General features: G+C 45.8%; 6 protein-coding genes across 6 annotated transcripts; 4 read left to right on the forward strand and 2 right to left on the reverse strand.

The window, feature by feature from the left end:
* Window positions 1-89: 89 nt before the first annotated feature.
* On the forward strand, window positions 90-2,952 carry V1516DRAFT_381176 (uncharacterized protein). Its single transcript, XM_066918973.1, has 5 exons — window positions 90-143; window positions 209-407; window positions 455-1,865; window positions 1,915-2,190; window positions 2,254-2,952. Exons 2-5 carry the CDS (start codon window positions 291-293, stop codon window positions 2,682-2,684), a joined length of 2,235 nt encoding a protein of 744 aa, XP_066777706.1. The 5' UTR covers window positions 90-143; window positions 209-290; the 3' UTR covers window positions 2,685-2,952.
* Window positions 2,910-4,739, forward strand: V1516DRAFT_676058 (Mur ligase). Its single transcript, XM_066922350.1, has 4 exons — window positions 2,910-3,046; window positions 3,119-3,253; window positions 3,310-4,387; window positions 4,438-4,739. Exons 1-4 carry the CDS (start codon window positions 2,969-2,971, stop codon window positions 4,698-4,700), a joined length of 1,554 nt encoding a protein of 517 aa, XP_066777707.1. The 5' UTR covers window positions 2,910-2,968; the 3' UTR covers window positions 4,701-4,739.
* V1516DRAFT_676061 (uncharacterized protein) lies at window positions 4,325-5,676 on the reverse strand. The gene is made up of 4 exons (XM_066922351.1): window positions 5,341-5,676; window positions 5,002-5,293; window positions 4,725-4,946; window positions 4,325-4,673 (listed from the first exon to the last, which is right to left on the reverse strand). The coding sequence occupies exons 1-3, from the start codon at window positions 5,589-5,591 to the stop codon at window positions 4,749-4,751; spliced, it is 741 nt and encodes a 246-aa protein (XP_066777708.1). The 5' UTR covers window positions 5,592-5,676; the 3' UTR covers window positions 4,325-4,673; window positions 4,725-4,748.
* Window positions 5,677-5,801: 125 nt separating this feature from the next.
* On the forward strand, window positions 5,802-7,221 carry V1516DRAFT_676063 (nucleophile aminohydrolase). The gene is made up of 4 exons (XM_066922352.1): window positions 5,802-5,975; window positions 6,046-6,108; window positions 6,171-6,265; window positions 6,327-7,221. Exons 1-4 carry the CDS (start codon window positions 5,969-5,971, stop codon window positions 6,903-6,905), a joined length of 744 nt encoding a protein of 247 aa, XP_066777709.1. The 5' UTR covers window positions 5,802-5,968; the 3' UTR covers window positions 6,906-7,221.
* Window positions 7,222-9,076: 1,855 nt separating this feature from the next.
* Window positions 9,077-11,114, reverse strand: V1516DRAFT_664630 (uncharacterized protein; the record flags this gene model as incomplete). The annotated part of the gene is made up of 2 exons (XM_066920613.1): window positions 9,077-10,295; window positions 10,396-11,114. 2 exons carry the CDS (start codon window positions 11,112-11,114, stop codon window positions 9,077-9,079), a joined length of 1,938 nt encoding a protein of 645 aa, XP_066777710.1.
* A 489-nt stretch (window positions 11,115-11,603) lies between these two features.
* V1516DRAFT_638458 (IKI3 family-domain-containing protein) lies at window positions 11,604-15,948 on the forward strand. The gene is made up of 2 exons (XM_066920067.1): window positions 11,604-14,120; window positions 14,178-15,948. Exons 1-2 carry the CDS (start codon window positions 11,749-11,751, stop codon window positions 15,844-15,846), a joined length of 4,041 nt encoding a protein of 1,346 aa, XP_066777711.1. The 5' UTR covers window positions 11,604-11,748; the 3' UTR covers window positions 15,847-15,948.
* Window positions 15,949-15,958: the final 10 nt, after the last annotated feature.

Below are 15,958 nucleotides of genomic sequence, written 5' to 3' on the forward strand. Positions count from 1 at the left end.
CATTCTTGCTAGAGCCTCCAATTCCGAACCCATGACTATATTTGGTGATTTTTTGCTTCAATTCGGCCCTCAAGTCGAGAATTTCAAAGCGCTCCCAATAGTAGTCACTACGATCTTGAATTATCTACACGCAAATCCAAATTGTCTTAAGTTATTGTGAGAAAGCCAATATTTCACTATTCTACATTTGCTGACTTATAACTCATAGGACTTCTCATCCATTAAAAATATTTATTGATTTTGTGCTCGCTCATCTCAGGGAAGCTGATGTTCTATCCAAACATGGAATCATGCAGACCGTCATGACGCTTTTAAATCACTTGCATGATGATGATTTGCTGATTGCTTTGGCCTCATTCCGGGTTATTTGTTGTCATGAAGATACACATTTGCAAATGACAAGTGAGGTATGTGCATTCCTTCTCATTTATCTCTCAACCACTAATAGCTTTAGGAAATAAATTTTTTCCGTTCAATCTGTGATTTGCTGCTCTGTCGGATAAAGCTTTTCTCGTATAGCGATGTAGAACCTCTTCTACACTATTTTATGTGTTTGTCCGACAAAGACCTCAGTTTGAAAGCTCAAGATATTCATGAACATTATATGGAAGATTCCAACTTCACTATGAAATTAAATGACGCGGAAAGATCAACGGATGAAACTACCGAGAGCACTCTTCCGGATGATTTCAATGATGTTGAATGGCCTCCGTCGTCTCCACCCAGTTCAGACGGGCAGAGCCAATCTGGTGATACCGTTACAGCGCAGACAATGAAATCTTTGGAAATAAGTTTACATGGTACTACTCTAGGAAGTCGCTCGCCAGATGGGGTAATTGAAGCAGACGCCGAATTTGGAGATGTTGATGAAAACATCACAAGAGAAGATTGTTTTCCGAAGAAGTCGGATGATTCTAATTGTAGGAATGATACCTGCTCTCTGAAATCTTCTTTCTTACCGCTTAAGGCCTATTCGAAAGTTCACGTGCAAGCGAATCATAGCATTGAAACTGAACAGTGCAATTCTGAAATGAGCCCTCGGCAAGAAATACTTTCTGATGACGATACTATTTCTGACATCAGTGAAGATACACAAAAGGAAATTATTGCTCTCCATATGATTGAGGAGAGCACTTACAATAATTTCGTTTCAGAAACTTTAGAGAGTAGCACTCAGCTAGATACAGTTCAAGGATTAAATGAACCATTTAGGCTGACGCCATCGTCTAATCTTAAAATTGAAGTTCCTGAACCGAAATCAAATCAAATTGAACCCGATCATGTCATTTTGACACCAATACTTGAAGAATCCAGTCAATCTGGTCAACAAGATATCGAACCCACACAAGCGGATGACGTTATTTCTGATTCACCGGTCTCTACACGTCTGCGGAAGAACAAAGAAGTTAAGAAATCCGATTCTATTCGCAAATCGCAGAAGTCAAAGATAAGGACCAGAGAGCGATATCTCACAAGAACCAAGGCTAAAGCTGGAAATGGATCGCAGTTGGAAAAATTAGCCCTAGCAGCCAAGCAAAAAAATGAATACCAGGCAAATGTTTCTACAAGGCGGAGCAGATCGCAGTCGTCTGCGAGAGAACAGTCAGAATCTGAAGGTGAAGCCAAGGAGCTATCTGTCTCTCATACTGTAAACAGCTTGGAGTCAGCAGATTTAGTTCAAAGCGAATCAGTGGAGATAGAAACAGAGTCAAATGTGGCTGAAAAAATTCCAAAACCAAGCAGCTCCCGACGAAGCAGACGCAAGAAGAAGTCGCGAACTGAGTTACAAATAACAAAAGGGCATAGAAGTATTAATGCCATTGAGAGCAGTCTCTCTTCGGTAGACGCTTCTGAACCCAGTCAAAGTGAGTCTAGAATTCTGTTTATGCATTCTCGGAACTAAATTTGTTGCAGGCACTAAACGAAAGAGGGAAGAGTCCTCGGAAACAATCATCTGTGTTCCTCGCGACACAGATGATGAATATGAACCTAAACCAAGCATGAACGGAACTGGCCGTAAGCGGAGTCGCGCATCTGAACGCGCTTCTGGAGCGGCTTCAACGCCGATGTCATTAATGCGGCGGCTTTCCAAAGTGTGGTTTTTTTCGCAGAAATCAGATGATGAAAGATCAGAAGAACATGGGTTGACCGTTGAGATCGAAACAAGAGCAGGAAATGATGATGCAGCAAGTAAGTGAAATTGAAGAGAAAAAAGGGATATTCAGAGTTATAAGAATTTTACTAACGTTGCAGGTTTATATAATCGAGAAGAAGAATCTATGGCTGAGAGAGAGACTCCAAAATCATCAAAATTGTGGAATCTTTATTCTCGCTTGGAATCGACATCTCCTACTCGTGGTCCTAAAGCTCAGTCGAATAAGGAAAAGTTGAGTCGTGGGGTCGAAGATGCAAATCCTGAACAGTCATTCAAAGCGAACGAGCAATGGTCGGCTGACTTTGAAGCTAATTCAATTGTACCTTCGACTCAAGTATCGACTACGTTCTCGACTAGTGGAGAAACTTTAAGCCAGAAATTGAATTTTATTGAACGAATGAAGGAATTGAACGCCGAATACGAGGAGTCGGTAGGAAATCTCACCTCTTTACAACGTGGTGAAATGCAAGGAATTCTACTGGGAATGCTCAATAAACTGCACCAAACGGCGTATCCCGAACTTGCATGAGTTTCTAATCAAAACCATCAGTAATTTCCTAAATAATACAAGGGTATAATATGTTTGTATGTTTATATATGTTAAGTTTATGTATGTTGTATTTATTTTATATGAAGGATTAGTGATGAGCCTTGAACAATTATTCTCAGCCTTGGCATATGCGGCGCCGAAACCTTGAATTCAGGGTCGATTCAATAAGTTTTGTCAGTTTGTCTGGGAAATGTAAGGTCAACCTATTTCAGCAAATCTTGTGGAAGGTTTTATAAAAATATAGATATATAGGAATTTTCATAATGCGAAAACTTCGTATTTCAGTCTGCAGAAGACAAATTGTTCGAAACTTTTCGATCAAAATCGAGCGTAACTATGAAGTAAGAATGACTACGATCTAACAAAAGCTACTTGTCATTTTTAGAGGAAACTATTGAACCTAACGAAGTCAGGACGCGATAAACGCTCTGAACTCTTTGCAAACGAATTTTGCTACACTAGAAAATATCAGAGCACAAGGGACTCGAAAGGCCTCGGCGCTGGCACTTCCAGAAATGATTGAGTGGACACGCCGGATTGGATATAGAGTAAGTATGGACAGACTAACTATCTGAAACGTAATTTCATTTAACACAATTCCAAGCCTCAAGATCTAGATGCCTTGAGAATTATTCATGTAACGGGCACGAAAGGCAAAGGTTCCACATGTGCCTTTACAGCTTCGATACTAAATGAATATTCAGACTCGTTACCTAAGATAGGATTATATACTTCGCCACATTTAAAATCGGTTCGAGAACGAATCAGAATCAACCAACATCCGATATCTGCAGAGCTTTTTACAAAATATTTTTTTGAAGTCTGGGATAGGCTCCAGGAAACTAAATCGGATATTGACTTGTTCCCTGATATGGCCGGTCCGGCGGTACGACCAGTGTATTTTAGATATCTTACGCTATTATCCTTCCATGTGTTCTTATCAGAAAAGGTCGATTCGGCAGTATATGAAGTTGGAATTGGCGGTGAATATGACTCGACAAACATTATTGTTCATCCTACGGCGGTCGGGATTTCAAGCATTGGAATCGACCATACCCGAGTTCTTGGGCACACTTTATCTGAGATTGCGTGGAATAAGTCCGGCATTATGAAGCCCGGTACAAAAGCTTTTTCTGTGAACCAGAAGCCCGAAGCTTGGAATGTACTTTCAGATCGCGCCTTTGAGAAAAATGTTCCGTTGGTCAAAGTCGAAATCCTTTCTGCTCTAGACCAGGTCCCTCTTGGTATTGATGGCGAGTATCAGAAAATAAATGCCTCACTGGCTATCGCACTAGCGAAAGAGCATCTACTTCGTCTAAACGTCCCCACAGAGTTAGATAGGCTGGATGAGTCACATCTTCCTGCAAAGTTCGTGAAAGGAATAGAAAATGCTAGATGGCCAGGTCGATGCCAAACCTTACTGGACAAACCTACAAATGGTCAAGTCGAATTTTTACTTGATGGTGCGCACACCGAAGATAGTATCGCGGTTGCTGCCAATTGGTTCGCAACAAAGGCTAAAAATAAGGCTACGAAAAAAGTACTGCTATTTAATCAACAGACTCGAGATGCTAGTGCGCTTGTGAATCGTATGCACTCAATTTTGGGAGCCGACGTGAATTTCGACGAGGTTATATTTTGTACTAATACAGTATGGAAAAAACAGAGCGCAAGGGTCGCAGGTATATATATAATTAACATGAAAAATATGCACCGCTAACAAACTAAATAGCCGAATTGACATCCATCAATGTATCAGATAGTGATGTACAAAACCTGGTCGTTCAAAAACAACTTGCGGAAACATGGGCCCGCATTGATGGCCGGAGTAAACGCACAATATTTCCAAGTGTGGAAGAAGCTGTTCAGTATGTCCGAGAATTGGTAGCGAGTCCAGTTGAGTCTGAAGGGAACAGCAAAGTCGCAGTCCAGGTGTTTGCCACGGGAAGTCTCCATCTAGTCGGAGCTCTGCTTGTGTTATTAGAGGATGAATAAATAGAGTAAAATGTTGAATATTACAAAGATAATTGGAACAAAGTATTATTATGACTCAGTATAATCTATAGGCTGGAGCGCATATGTTCGCACGGGATATAAACCAGCTATTAGCCCCATTTGCTCTTCAGCCATCAACAGCTTTAGACCAGACATTTGGAAAATAGACCGAAATGAAATATCTGACCTTGTTACTGAACTATCAGTGCTGTCAAATTCGTCTTCATCTGTAGTAGCATTGTTTTCCTGACAAGTTAGTTCGGTTCTGAAAAAGCAACAAAGATCGGAAGTTCATTAGTACCTTGACAAAAATTAAGCCGCCTTTCTTTAAACCTGCAGAACACCTCCGCAAGAAAGCAACAAGATCAAGGTCTTTGAGTTGTCCAAGACACCATTGGCACCAAATTATCCAATAATGTCCTTGCTGGGGTGTGAAGTCCTGCATTCCTATTTTATAGATGGTCCCCAGTTTCTCAAGAGCATTCGCCTTTTCCAGCTCCTGCTCGATTTGATCTGCAAATGGTTCCACGGGTTCTACCAAGTCTACTTTGATGCATACCTGAGATAGAACGTCTCGAGTCACTCTTCCAATCCTGGGCAGCATTAATATTGCAACTAGAAATAGTAAAAGCGAGCTCACCCTGCCCCAATGTCGCAAGCTCTCGGATCGCCATCTCGACTTGCCCGCTCGAACTCAGGATTCCGGCGCATTGCCTTTCTAATGAATGTTACCGATCCTCGAGCATCGGTTACAGGCAATGATGTATATCCAAATCCACCAAGAACACCATCTACAGTAGGAGGAACACTCGACCAGTACTTGATAGCATCTGAATAAGATATTTGCGAGTCCGGTGTAAAATTGATCGATGCTCCATTTGAGCTGTTCATGGCGTACCGTATAAAAGTGTTTATTAATTAATAGAGCAATTGAAACCTACTAAAGCTAAACTGTAATCGCAAAATACAGATTTTTTGTCAAAAAGCAACCCGAACACTGGCAAGTAGAGCGACGGATACCTACAGCCACTTTGTGGCTGTGAAGATGTGGAGGTGCAAGAAGAGAGGAATTGGTGCACAAGTGAATTCAAGTCACTCAAGCTCAGTTCAGCCGTGGATCGAAGGAGAAACCACAACACTCTTGGTCACCATTATTGCAGTTAGCTAGCTATTGTTTTTTGATCCAGTAGTCGAAGTATTGGGGTCGTTTGATTCGATTTGATTCACGCCAAAACAAAGATTTTCGTGTCGTCAATAGTAGTTGCAACATGTCTAGTATGAAAGCCTTCTGTCATCACGGAGCCAAGCAGAATTTTGAGAAAACCAAACTGACTAAATCATTTAGATAGCGCGGGATTCGATCGTCACATCACGATTTTTTCTCCAGAAGGTCGATTGTACCAAGTTGGTGAGTGGTTGATTGCGACGAACTCTTGGTTCAGTACGAAGTTGCTAACACGATTGTTACAGAATATGCTTTTAAGGCCATCACTGCCGCGAACATAACTTCTATCGGCCTACGAGGTAAAGACTGCGCGGTCGTTATCTCGCAGAAAAAAGTGCCGGTAAGTCGATAATCAAGACAGTTCGAACGATGTAGGCAGGTGGCTGACAATTAGGTTACAGGACAAGTTACTAGACGCAGATACAGTCAGCTATATTTTTCCCATCTCACGTAGTGTGGGAGCAGTTCTTACAGGACAGATCGCAGATGCGAGGGCTTCTGTGACCAGAGCGCGGTCAGAAGCGGCCGAGTTTGCCTATAAGTACGGGTACGAGATGCCCTGCGATGTTTTAGCTAAACGACTGGCAAACATCAACCAGGTATACACGCAGCGCGCATACATGCGCCCTCTGGGAGTAGCGATTACGCTTGTTTCTGTGGACGATGAACAAGGCCCGATGCTGTACAAGTGCGATCCGGCAGGCTACTTTGTGTCTTACAAGGCTACGAGCACTGGGCCGAAGCAACAGGAGGCCATGAATTATTTGGAAAAGAAGCTGAAGAAGACGGATGCTGTGGAGGGATCGTGGGAGACCGTCGTGGAGCTCGCGATTACGGCGCTCTCTAGCGTTTTGTCGGTGGACTTTCGTAAGAACGACATTGAGATCGGGGTGGCCGGTATTGCTGGCGATTCACGATTCAGAAAGCTCACGCCAGACGAGATCGACGAGCGTCTGGTTGCCATTGCAGAGCGCGATTGATATTAGGAAATGATCTGCATAGTAATCGAAGTCCAAGGAACGGACAGAGCTTTCTCTTGGCCCTTGCCCCTCTTTTTATTTTCCACTCATTACTTTTGTTTCTGCATGTATTGTAGCGTATTAATGGCAGCTGATTGTCCGTATCATGGGTTTTGTTTTGTGGGTAGAGCGTTTCCTGCGTACTCTTGTGTTGTGCATTTTGGATCTCACGATTTGAGGCTGCGCCGCACGTTCGGGTGGGATGCGGACGTAGTGCTTTTGGAAATTTTGGGGGGCGGGAGAGGGAGGGAGGGGACTGGGGAAGGCTGGAGTGAGAAACTAGGCAAGATTGGTAATAGCAGAGACATGCGAGAGCGCCGCCTCTTGGAAATTTATGAAAAAGAAAAGAGCCAGGCTAGTAAATTTCTCAAACAGTATAGCAGGTCGAACAGGCTGAGGGCGACTCGCGAAGATTGGAGGCAGATCGGGTTAGAACGTGAGAAACAGGCTGCACTATGTCGGGTGGATTAGTTGTTCTGGGTTTTCTGTAGCAGGGCGACAGGACGGTAGGGCGGCTGGCTAGTGTGGGTTTTGCGAGAGGGAGGATATCCGAACTGGATGCGGAAGCAAAGCCGGAACAATCCGGTCGTGACGAGAACGACGATTGCGAGAAGGATGAGGAGGAGGACGACGGGCTAAACAGACACACAGTAGGTAGGCAGGAGAAGCAGACGCGAAAGACATGTGAATGCGTGGGGAAGATCCGGCCAGAAGACGGAAGACGAGGACAAAGACTGAAAATGAAAATGAAAATGAAAATGAAATCGGACGGAAATCCCAGCGCAACGGAGAGACCTGAACAGATGTCTGGATGTCCATAGTGCTCTGGCCATGGTCCGCAGGCAGCTGAGAGAGCCGATCGCGAATAGCACGACACTTTCGAAGCCAAAAAGTAATGGTAAATAACGGACTACAAAGCACCTGAAAGAATCGTTGTCTTCGGTGGCGCATCGTTCGAGGGGGCGCGACTTGGTCCTAGAGCAGTTTTCACATGCTGTGGATACCATGGACAAGCAGAGGCGGTTGCTAGCCCTTGCGTCTATTGGCAGAAGTACTGACCAGATTCTTGTTGTTTGCACGATACTCTTTGACAATCTGCTCACAGCATTTTCTAGCAAGGTCGGAATCTGGGGGCTAGAAACCACGACGGCTCGATCCATGGTCGTCTTCTCCTCTTCGTGTTCATTACAGGTTTGACGTCTGCTGTACTGCGCGCCTCAGTCGCGACTGTGGCCCGCCCCTCCTCCCTAAGCCCAGGGCTAAGAATGAACTGTCCGCGCTCGCGTGTAGTGTGTCGTGTGCTAGTGTCCGATGATCACCAGTCCTGCGCTGCATAGATGTCTACAGATATATTTAGACGCCGACAGCAATGCGAACACAGAGGTGTGCACACAACTGGAGACGGCTGTGTAAATGTACGTTATGTCTAGGCAGATATATGTATATATGTATACATGTATACATGTATACATGCATTACACATGTGTCTGTATATATTGATGATGTTGAGATGTAAAAGTAATAATAATGAGCAACCATAGCAATCGCAACACATATTGCAAGCAAACATAGCAAGATAAATAGCAATTCGTAATAAAAAACAAATCATAGATGGTCGGTGGCCGATACCAAGATATACCAAAATAATAAAACAAAAATTGGCTTTCAAAGTATCTTAAAAATTTGATTGTGTCCGCAGCCGGTAACTCGCCGCGCAATCTTGTCAACCATGCATTTTGCTCCAAAAAATATATGTATCATAAAAACAAGTTCGCCGTCCAAAAAAGTACTAATTTGCCAAAACTACCGACCGAACAACCGACCGAACAAACGGTCAACTGACGGACCTGTCCTTCCTTAGCTTTTCATTTACCCACCTCTCAGTCCTTTGGGCTCCAAGGACGTGGAATCTCCCAGCTTCGCCCGTCCCCAAATCCACCCAGTCCTGCCTATTCGGCGCTATTCCGTAGTCCAGGAACGCTCATTCGCTCGCTCGCTCCTGTTCTTCTCAGATTCGTCTAGCTCGTGGCTCAGCCGACTCGCCTTCTCGCATCCCACCGTCGCACCGTCGCCCTATCGCCCTATCGCCCGCAGTTCTCCGTCCTCGCTCATCCGACCCTGGATCGTCGCTTCTAAGCACCGGTCACTAGTGGCGCATATGGCATCGGAGGCACGGGGACAAAGTGAACTACTGGAGGAGAGATAGCTTGAGGGAATGAAGGATAGTACGCTCTGACCGAACCCACTTGGATCTCCGCAGCTTCGTCCCGTTTTGCTCGGACATTTAGATCCTGCAGCTGCAGAGTGGCCGGCGCTGCTGGTCCTGGTACTGGAGGAGGAAGCACAATCTTGCCCTTCGACCCATCCTGCTCTTGCAAAAGCGCGCTGAACGTGGCCGCCTTCTGGGCTCTCTCCTCTTGTTGCTGCTGTGCAGCTGTCGCTGTAGCCGTCTCCGTAAGCAGATGCTCCATTTTTGCCGAAATGCTATCTACCGAGCTCATCGAGCCTGTCGACCGTGTTTTGCACCGCAACTCGGCGCCTTGACCATTCTCCTCGTCTCTGCTCATAGGCGGAGCAACAAAGCTTAATGACATTTGTTTGGGTCTCCCACAACTCTCGTCAGATTGTCGGCTGCCAAACACAATGGCTCTGCCTCTGCCTTCAGTAATACCTCCTCCTCCCCCTCCTCGTTCTCCTCCTCCTCCTCCTCCAGCGCCGTCGCCGACGCCGCCGCCGCCTCCGCCGCTGCTCGTGCAGCTGTAACTGCTGGGAGGAGAAATCGTTTTGCACATCTCTTTGGCCGCCGGTGGCTGTTCACGCTCTGTGGGAAGCATAATTTCCTCGACGTCTTCCACCACATACGATTCGACTGAAGATGCAGATGCTGCTTGACGCTTGCGTCCTCCTCGCGTGTAAGTCAGAGGCCCAGAAATGTTGGGCAAAATCTCAATGGCGGGGAAAATGCGCATAACCGGGTCGGTCTCCTCCTCCAGATACTGCCGGACTCGTTCCAAGAGTTCTCGAACCTCGTCAAACAATAACGGACGTTGGATCCCCCCGGACAGCGCCAGCGTCGAAGTTGCAGGTGGCTGGTATCGATCAACCGGCATGACTACACGGTCTAAGTACTGGTCCAGTTTGATCAGAGCCGCCGAACGACCCGCCGGTGGAGTTCTGATAAACTCACGCGTGGGCGCCGTACTCGGGGCCATGCCTAGTCGAACGTGTTTTTTCGACCGAGATCGAATGACAGTGAACGACTCCACTCGTCCCCATCCTTCCAACCGGTCAAGTTGAAGCAACACCAAGCGCACCTGGAGAAACGGGAAACTTTCTTTCCGGTAGCTTTCTCTAAAATTTTCAAGCATCAGCATTAAGGGTCAATTCTCAACAATCTGTCATCCTGTCAAACAGGCAAACGAGACAAAGACAAGCCATTTCAATCTCTTACCGTTGATAATGCCGTCTGCATATGGCTACCCAAAGCGAGCAGGGAATGGCTAATGTCTGCCGCTTATTGCGGCCAAATATGTGAGAAACAGCTTTACGCGCAGGAACTGATTTGTCACAAGTATTGCTTTCAGAAGCACATACACAAGTGTAAGGGTAATAATTCTCTGGTCGCGAGCGACTTGAACGTGCCACCGCTGCACCCATATGCTGATGACGAGCAACCGAACCTGCTGATTCACATCGCAGAGGTGCTCCGAGGTCTATAGAGCTTTGTCTACAGGGTAATGGCAGGGAGAGCGAAGGCTCCATCATAATCTCGGCGGGTCCATAGGCAAACATGCTTCTGTCAGTACGACTCTCGGAAATCGAATTTGATCTTCGACTCGAGTCGGACAAAGTTCCAATTTGAAAATCTGGTGATAATCTCGTTGATAGTAGACTCGTTGCAGTCTGATTCGACGACGCAATTCGGGCACTTGGATTAAGCACTGGCAAACCTGAAGCCCGTCTATCTGTGAAAATAGCTGTGGGTGATATATCAGTAGGTCCAGGCGTCTGTATCCCCAACAAGGGAGTCCAGTGCAAAGACGAGGAAAAAGTAGAGTAGTTCGTAATAGCAGAAGCCAGCTCGTCAGTGATTTGAAGGCCGGACCGCGCAGTTTCCAGACGCACTGGAGCAATTGTATTTCTTGGAATGCCGTTCGCCAAAGAAGACATCTGCAATAATATCGATTGGTTTGGAGCTGCTTCTTTTCGTTTCTACCCAAAACAAAGTCGACCAGCAGCCAAATCTGTAATGTAATACTATGGACTAGAGCCCCGGCTCAATCTCAAGTTTTAAAAACAAAATGCAATGCTTAACATGCTAACTAATTCAGACGAACCTCTAAGCAGTGCGATCGCAGTCTGATTTTATATGCCTCTTGACAACATCAACAACCGATTGCTCGATTGGATGGCCGAGGACCACTTGTGCGCACGGATCTCTCTGCGTCCCTAAGTAGAGCAACTACGATTAAACTCTATTTGTGAGCACTGAAGATACTGTCCAACTCCAATACACTGGATAGAACTTTAATTAATTGCGTACTCTGGGTCACGTACCCGTATCGGCACGTGAGGCCGATCACGGGAGTAGTAGCTGGGTGTCACAATTTTTTTTTTGGTTTCGCCCGAGTTTGGGTAGATAATTGTTTAGCTTTTGACCTCGAATCTACAGAGTTTTTCTTCCTTCTTTTTTGACCTTTTCTGGTTCAGACTTTTGCTCTTGAGTTTTTTTGTTTATTTTCTGTCTGTTTAGGCATTCGCCTCCTTTTTATCTGTTGTCTGCCTTTGATATCTCGGACCGGCCATGTGGAACCTGCTGCCCATCCAGCGCGCACGTGTGCCGGCCCCCTCCTCAGCAGCTCCAGACCTTGCTCCACGAGCTGCCTTTCTCGACCCCGTCACTAGCTTGCTTTTCATTGCTCTCGGACCTTCTATTGAGCCTCCTTATACGTTTGAATTGGTTTGTATCAGCCCCAGCGCTGCGTCGTCAGAGCGGCCAACTACGATCGCTGTTTGGGACGTGGCGCGTTCAGGTGACTCTGTCGTCGATTTGCGATTCTTTGCAGACGAGCAGACAGTGGTGCTAGTCACAAAACTCGGGGACATTTTCCGAGTGTGCCTAGCCCCTGGACCTGTAACCGAATTTCCAATCGTCTCCTCAGATTCGGTGTTCGCCAGCAACTTGTCGCCTGAATTAGTGTCGCCTGAAATTGTCGGTTCTATCGATCCCGGTATTGCTGCAGCCCAATGGTCGCCCGAAGAGGAGATTCTCGCTCTGGCCACCAATACGCCTTCTCTTATCTTGCTGAACCGCGAACTAGATTTTATCACCGAAGTACCTCTTCAGATTTCCGATCTCGATCTTTCTCGCCATGTATCTGTTGGCTGGGGTCGCAAAGAAACGCAATTCGAAGGAAAGGGTGCAAAGGCGATGCGTGATCCCACTATGCCAGACAAGGTTGATTCCGGCTCTCTCTGTGAGTGGGATGATCGTACCGTCCGTGTGTCTTGGAGAGGCGATGGCCAGTATCTGGCCATTTCATCCGTTGATGAGTATGCTCCCGATTCGAGCAGGCGTACTATTCGGGTTCATGCGCGCGATGGTTCCCTTGTAAGTGTTTCCCAGCCTGTCGATGGCCAGGACTCGTTTCTATCTTGGCGTCCATCTGGAAACCTTCTTGCGTCTGTTCAGCGAAATGAATCAGATAATAATCTGGACGTTATTTTTTTTGAACGTAACGGTCTGCGTCGCGGCGAATTTTCCACTAGTTTGAGTTATTCTCAATTGGTCCTAGATCTGCAGTGGAACGCTCAGTCTTCGGTTTTGGCTCTGCTTATTACTGATAAATTGCAGCTATGGACCACGAATAACTACCATTGGTATCTGAAGCAAGAAATATCTTGTCCGGGTGTTTCTTTTCTGTCCTGGCACACAGAAAAGCCGCTCTCTCTTCTTCTTGGATTTGAGGATTGCGTCGAAATCCTAGATTTTGTATTTGATATCGCTAGAGGGCCTCGTGACCCTCCTATGGATAAAGGAGTTGTTCTAGTTATTGATGGCCCACAACTCAAACTTACGCCCCTCGCGCTTGCCAATACTCCACCGCCAATGTCTTTCCGGACGCTTGTCTTATCGTCTCCAGCCTTGCATGCTGCGATCAACGGCGTTAATGACTGCATAGCCGTTCTTGAAAACGACAGAATCGAACTTGCCCCTTGGTCTCTCGTCAGCAGTCCCAGCTCCATTGCTGCGCCCAAAGTTGCTCAGACAGTCATGCTAAATGCATTTGAACAGTCTGGAGTAGCTCGCCAAATCAAGTTTGCTGATCAGACCACTCTGGCCGTTCTATTTGATATTGGCAATAGATCCAAGGTCGTCTTGTTTAGAGTGTCGTCCGAAACCGACTTGTCGCCTCATATTTTGTTTTCAGAGGAATTCACTTTGCCTGTTTTATCAATATGCCCACGATCTGACCATCGCTCGCTCTGCGTTCAGCTTGCTGATGGTACAGTCCGCCAAATTTTGATCTCTGCAGAGTCCGGGAGCATATCTTCAGCTGCTCTAGTAAAGTTTCCTGAGCGCTGCTCCTTGTTTTCAGTTGTTGTTCTTCATTCTTCCGCAGATTATTATGTTGATTCGGATAATAGTCTCGAAACTCGCATTATTCCTATAGGTCTTGCCAGTAACGGTCATCTATATATCGGTTCTCAGAGATTGCACAATTCATGTACATCGTTTTTCTGCACTCAGTCGCACTTAGCGTTTACGACTTCGAACAACTATCTCAAATTCGTGCACTTGAGCAATTCTCTGGAGTTACCCGATATTCCTTCAGATCCTCCTGCTGGCGCTACTTCTTCTACGGATGAGAGATGTCGTGCGATCGAGCGAGGGGCTAAAATCGTTTCTATCATCCCTTCTCGGGTCTCGGTCATACTGCAGATGCCTCGAGGGAACTTGGAAACTATTTTCCCCCGATTACTAGTTCTGCAAGGAGTGCGTAATGCTATCGAAAGAATCGATTACGCCGACGCCTTCAAGGCTTGCCGCGCACACCGAGTCAATTTGGATATTCTGTACGATTACAACCCATCTTTGTTCAAGGAAAACGTTGAAAAGTTTGTTCAGTCTCTGGGAAAGGTGGAATATCTTGACTTATTCTTGTCGGGTCTTACGTAAGTTTCTACAATATTTCAGCATACCATTGTGTTCACGCTTACATTTTTTTCTAGGTCTGAGGACGTCACGAAGACAGTATACAGAGAGACGCTAAATCATGCCGAGAGTTTGACATCGCAAGAACTAGCACCGAAATTATCGGATTTGGCGATTAAGGAGAACACTACCGAAAAACCGAAATCGAAAATAAACACAATTTGTGATTCAATTCTTGCAGTTCTACTTGACAAGTATAGCCAAACATATACGCAGTCCATTATCACTGCGTATGTCTGCAAGGAACCCCCGGATATTGATTCTGCTCTTCAGCTAGTTTCGGAAATTGCACACGACGATAATAAGAAATTGATGTCCGCTGTGGAGCACTTGTGCTATTTGCAGGACATCAATGTGTTATACAATTATGCGCTAGGCCTCTATGATCTTAGACTAGCTCTGATAATAGCTAGACAGTCGCAGAAAGATCCCAGAGAGTATGTGCCTTTCATAACCAATCTCCAGAAGCAGCGCCCGTTGTGGCGTCATTTTCTGCTTGATACACATTTGGGCCGATTTGCCCGTGCACTTGGGCATCTCTGTGAGGTCAAGTATGATGAGGAAGGGCAAGACATATTTCCTAAAGTTGAAGAGTTTGTCGTGCAGCATAGTCTGTATCGGGAAGCTTTAAGTATCTACAAGTACGAACCTGTGAGACAATATTCCATTTTGAAGTTGTACGGCCAATATCTCAAGTCCGAGCGCGAATATCTCGAAGCCGGGATAGCCTATGAAACTTTGGGAGAATTTTCAAATGCCCTGGACTGTTATGTGCTCGGTCTAAATTGGCGAGAAGCCGTTTCGGTTTGCGGATTAGCTCGTCATTATTCTACGCCGCCAAATCTGAAAACCATAGCAGAGCAGTTAGCCGAAGGATTGATGGAAGCGAGGCGATATAGAGAAGCTTCCACGTTATATATAGAGTATTGTCATAATCTTCGCGAAGGATTACGTGCACTTTGCAAAGGATACGGTTTTGCAGAGGCCATACGAATAGTGTTGCTTCAGAATGAGGACAAATATCTGGAGGAGATCATTGATCCTGCAGTAGTTGAAGGTTTTTCGACAATATCTGAGTTTCTGTCTGATTGCAAGAGTCAGTTAACGGCCCAACTCGCACGATTGCGTGAATTGAGACTGAAAAAAGAGGAAGATCCGTTTGCATATTTCGACGGATTAGGCATGGGAGGAGATGTTGATGTACCGGATAATGTCTCAATAGCAGCTACTTCACAGGCGTCGACGACAGCAGGGGGATCCCTGTTCACACGCTATACCGGTAAGACAGGTGGTACCGCCCAAACAGGAGCATCGAGACGGACAGCAAAAAACCGCCGGCGAGAAGAGCGAAAGCGTGCAAGAGGCAAAAAAGGCAGCATATACGAGGAAGAGTATTTAGTGAGCTCGATCCGGCGAATGATTGGGAGAGTGAACGAGACGCGAAGTGATGCGCGAGCCGTAGTCGAGGCGTTATTGCGGCGAACTATGCGAGAACAGGCACTTGAAATCCAAAAAAGATATTTGGAGCTTGTTTGCGATCTCCAAAATTGTGTTACGGAGGTATGCACGATCTCCGAACGCGACCGAATGCGATATGACGATGACGGTCAGACTTACCTGATCCCAGAAGAAGTGATTCCTGTTGTAGAAGAGTTTGCCAAATTGGCAATCATTGATTATCCATGAACTGAGTTCGAACGGGCTAGAAATTCTGAATGACAGATACGTCATTTTGCTTTGATTGTAGAATAGCTGTAATTTAATAATAGACTATTATTTGTATCATATTATAAGTCGA

This window comes from Lipomyces oligophaga (assembly GCF_038497815.1).
Source record: "Lipomyces oligophaga strain CBS 7107 unplaced genomic scaffold V1516scaffold_4, whole genome shotgun sequence".
In the NCBI taxonomy this organism is placed as follows: domain Eukaryota; kingdom Fungi; phylum Ascomycota; class Lipomycetes; order Lipomycetales; family Lipomycetaceae; genus Lipomyces; species [Lipomyces] oligophaga.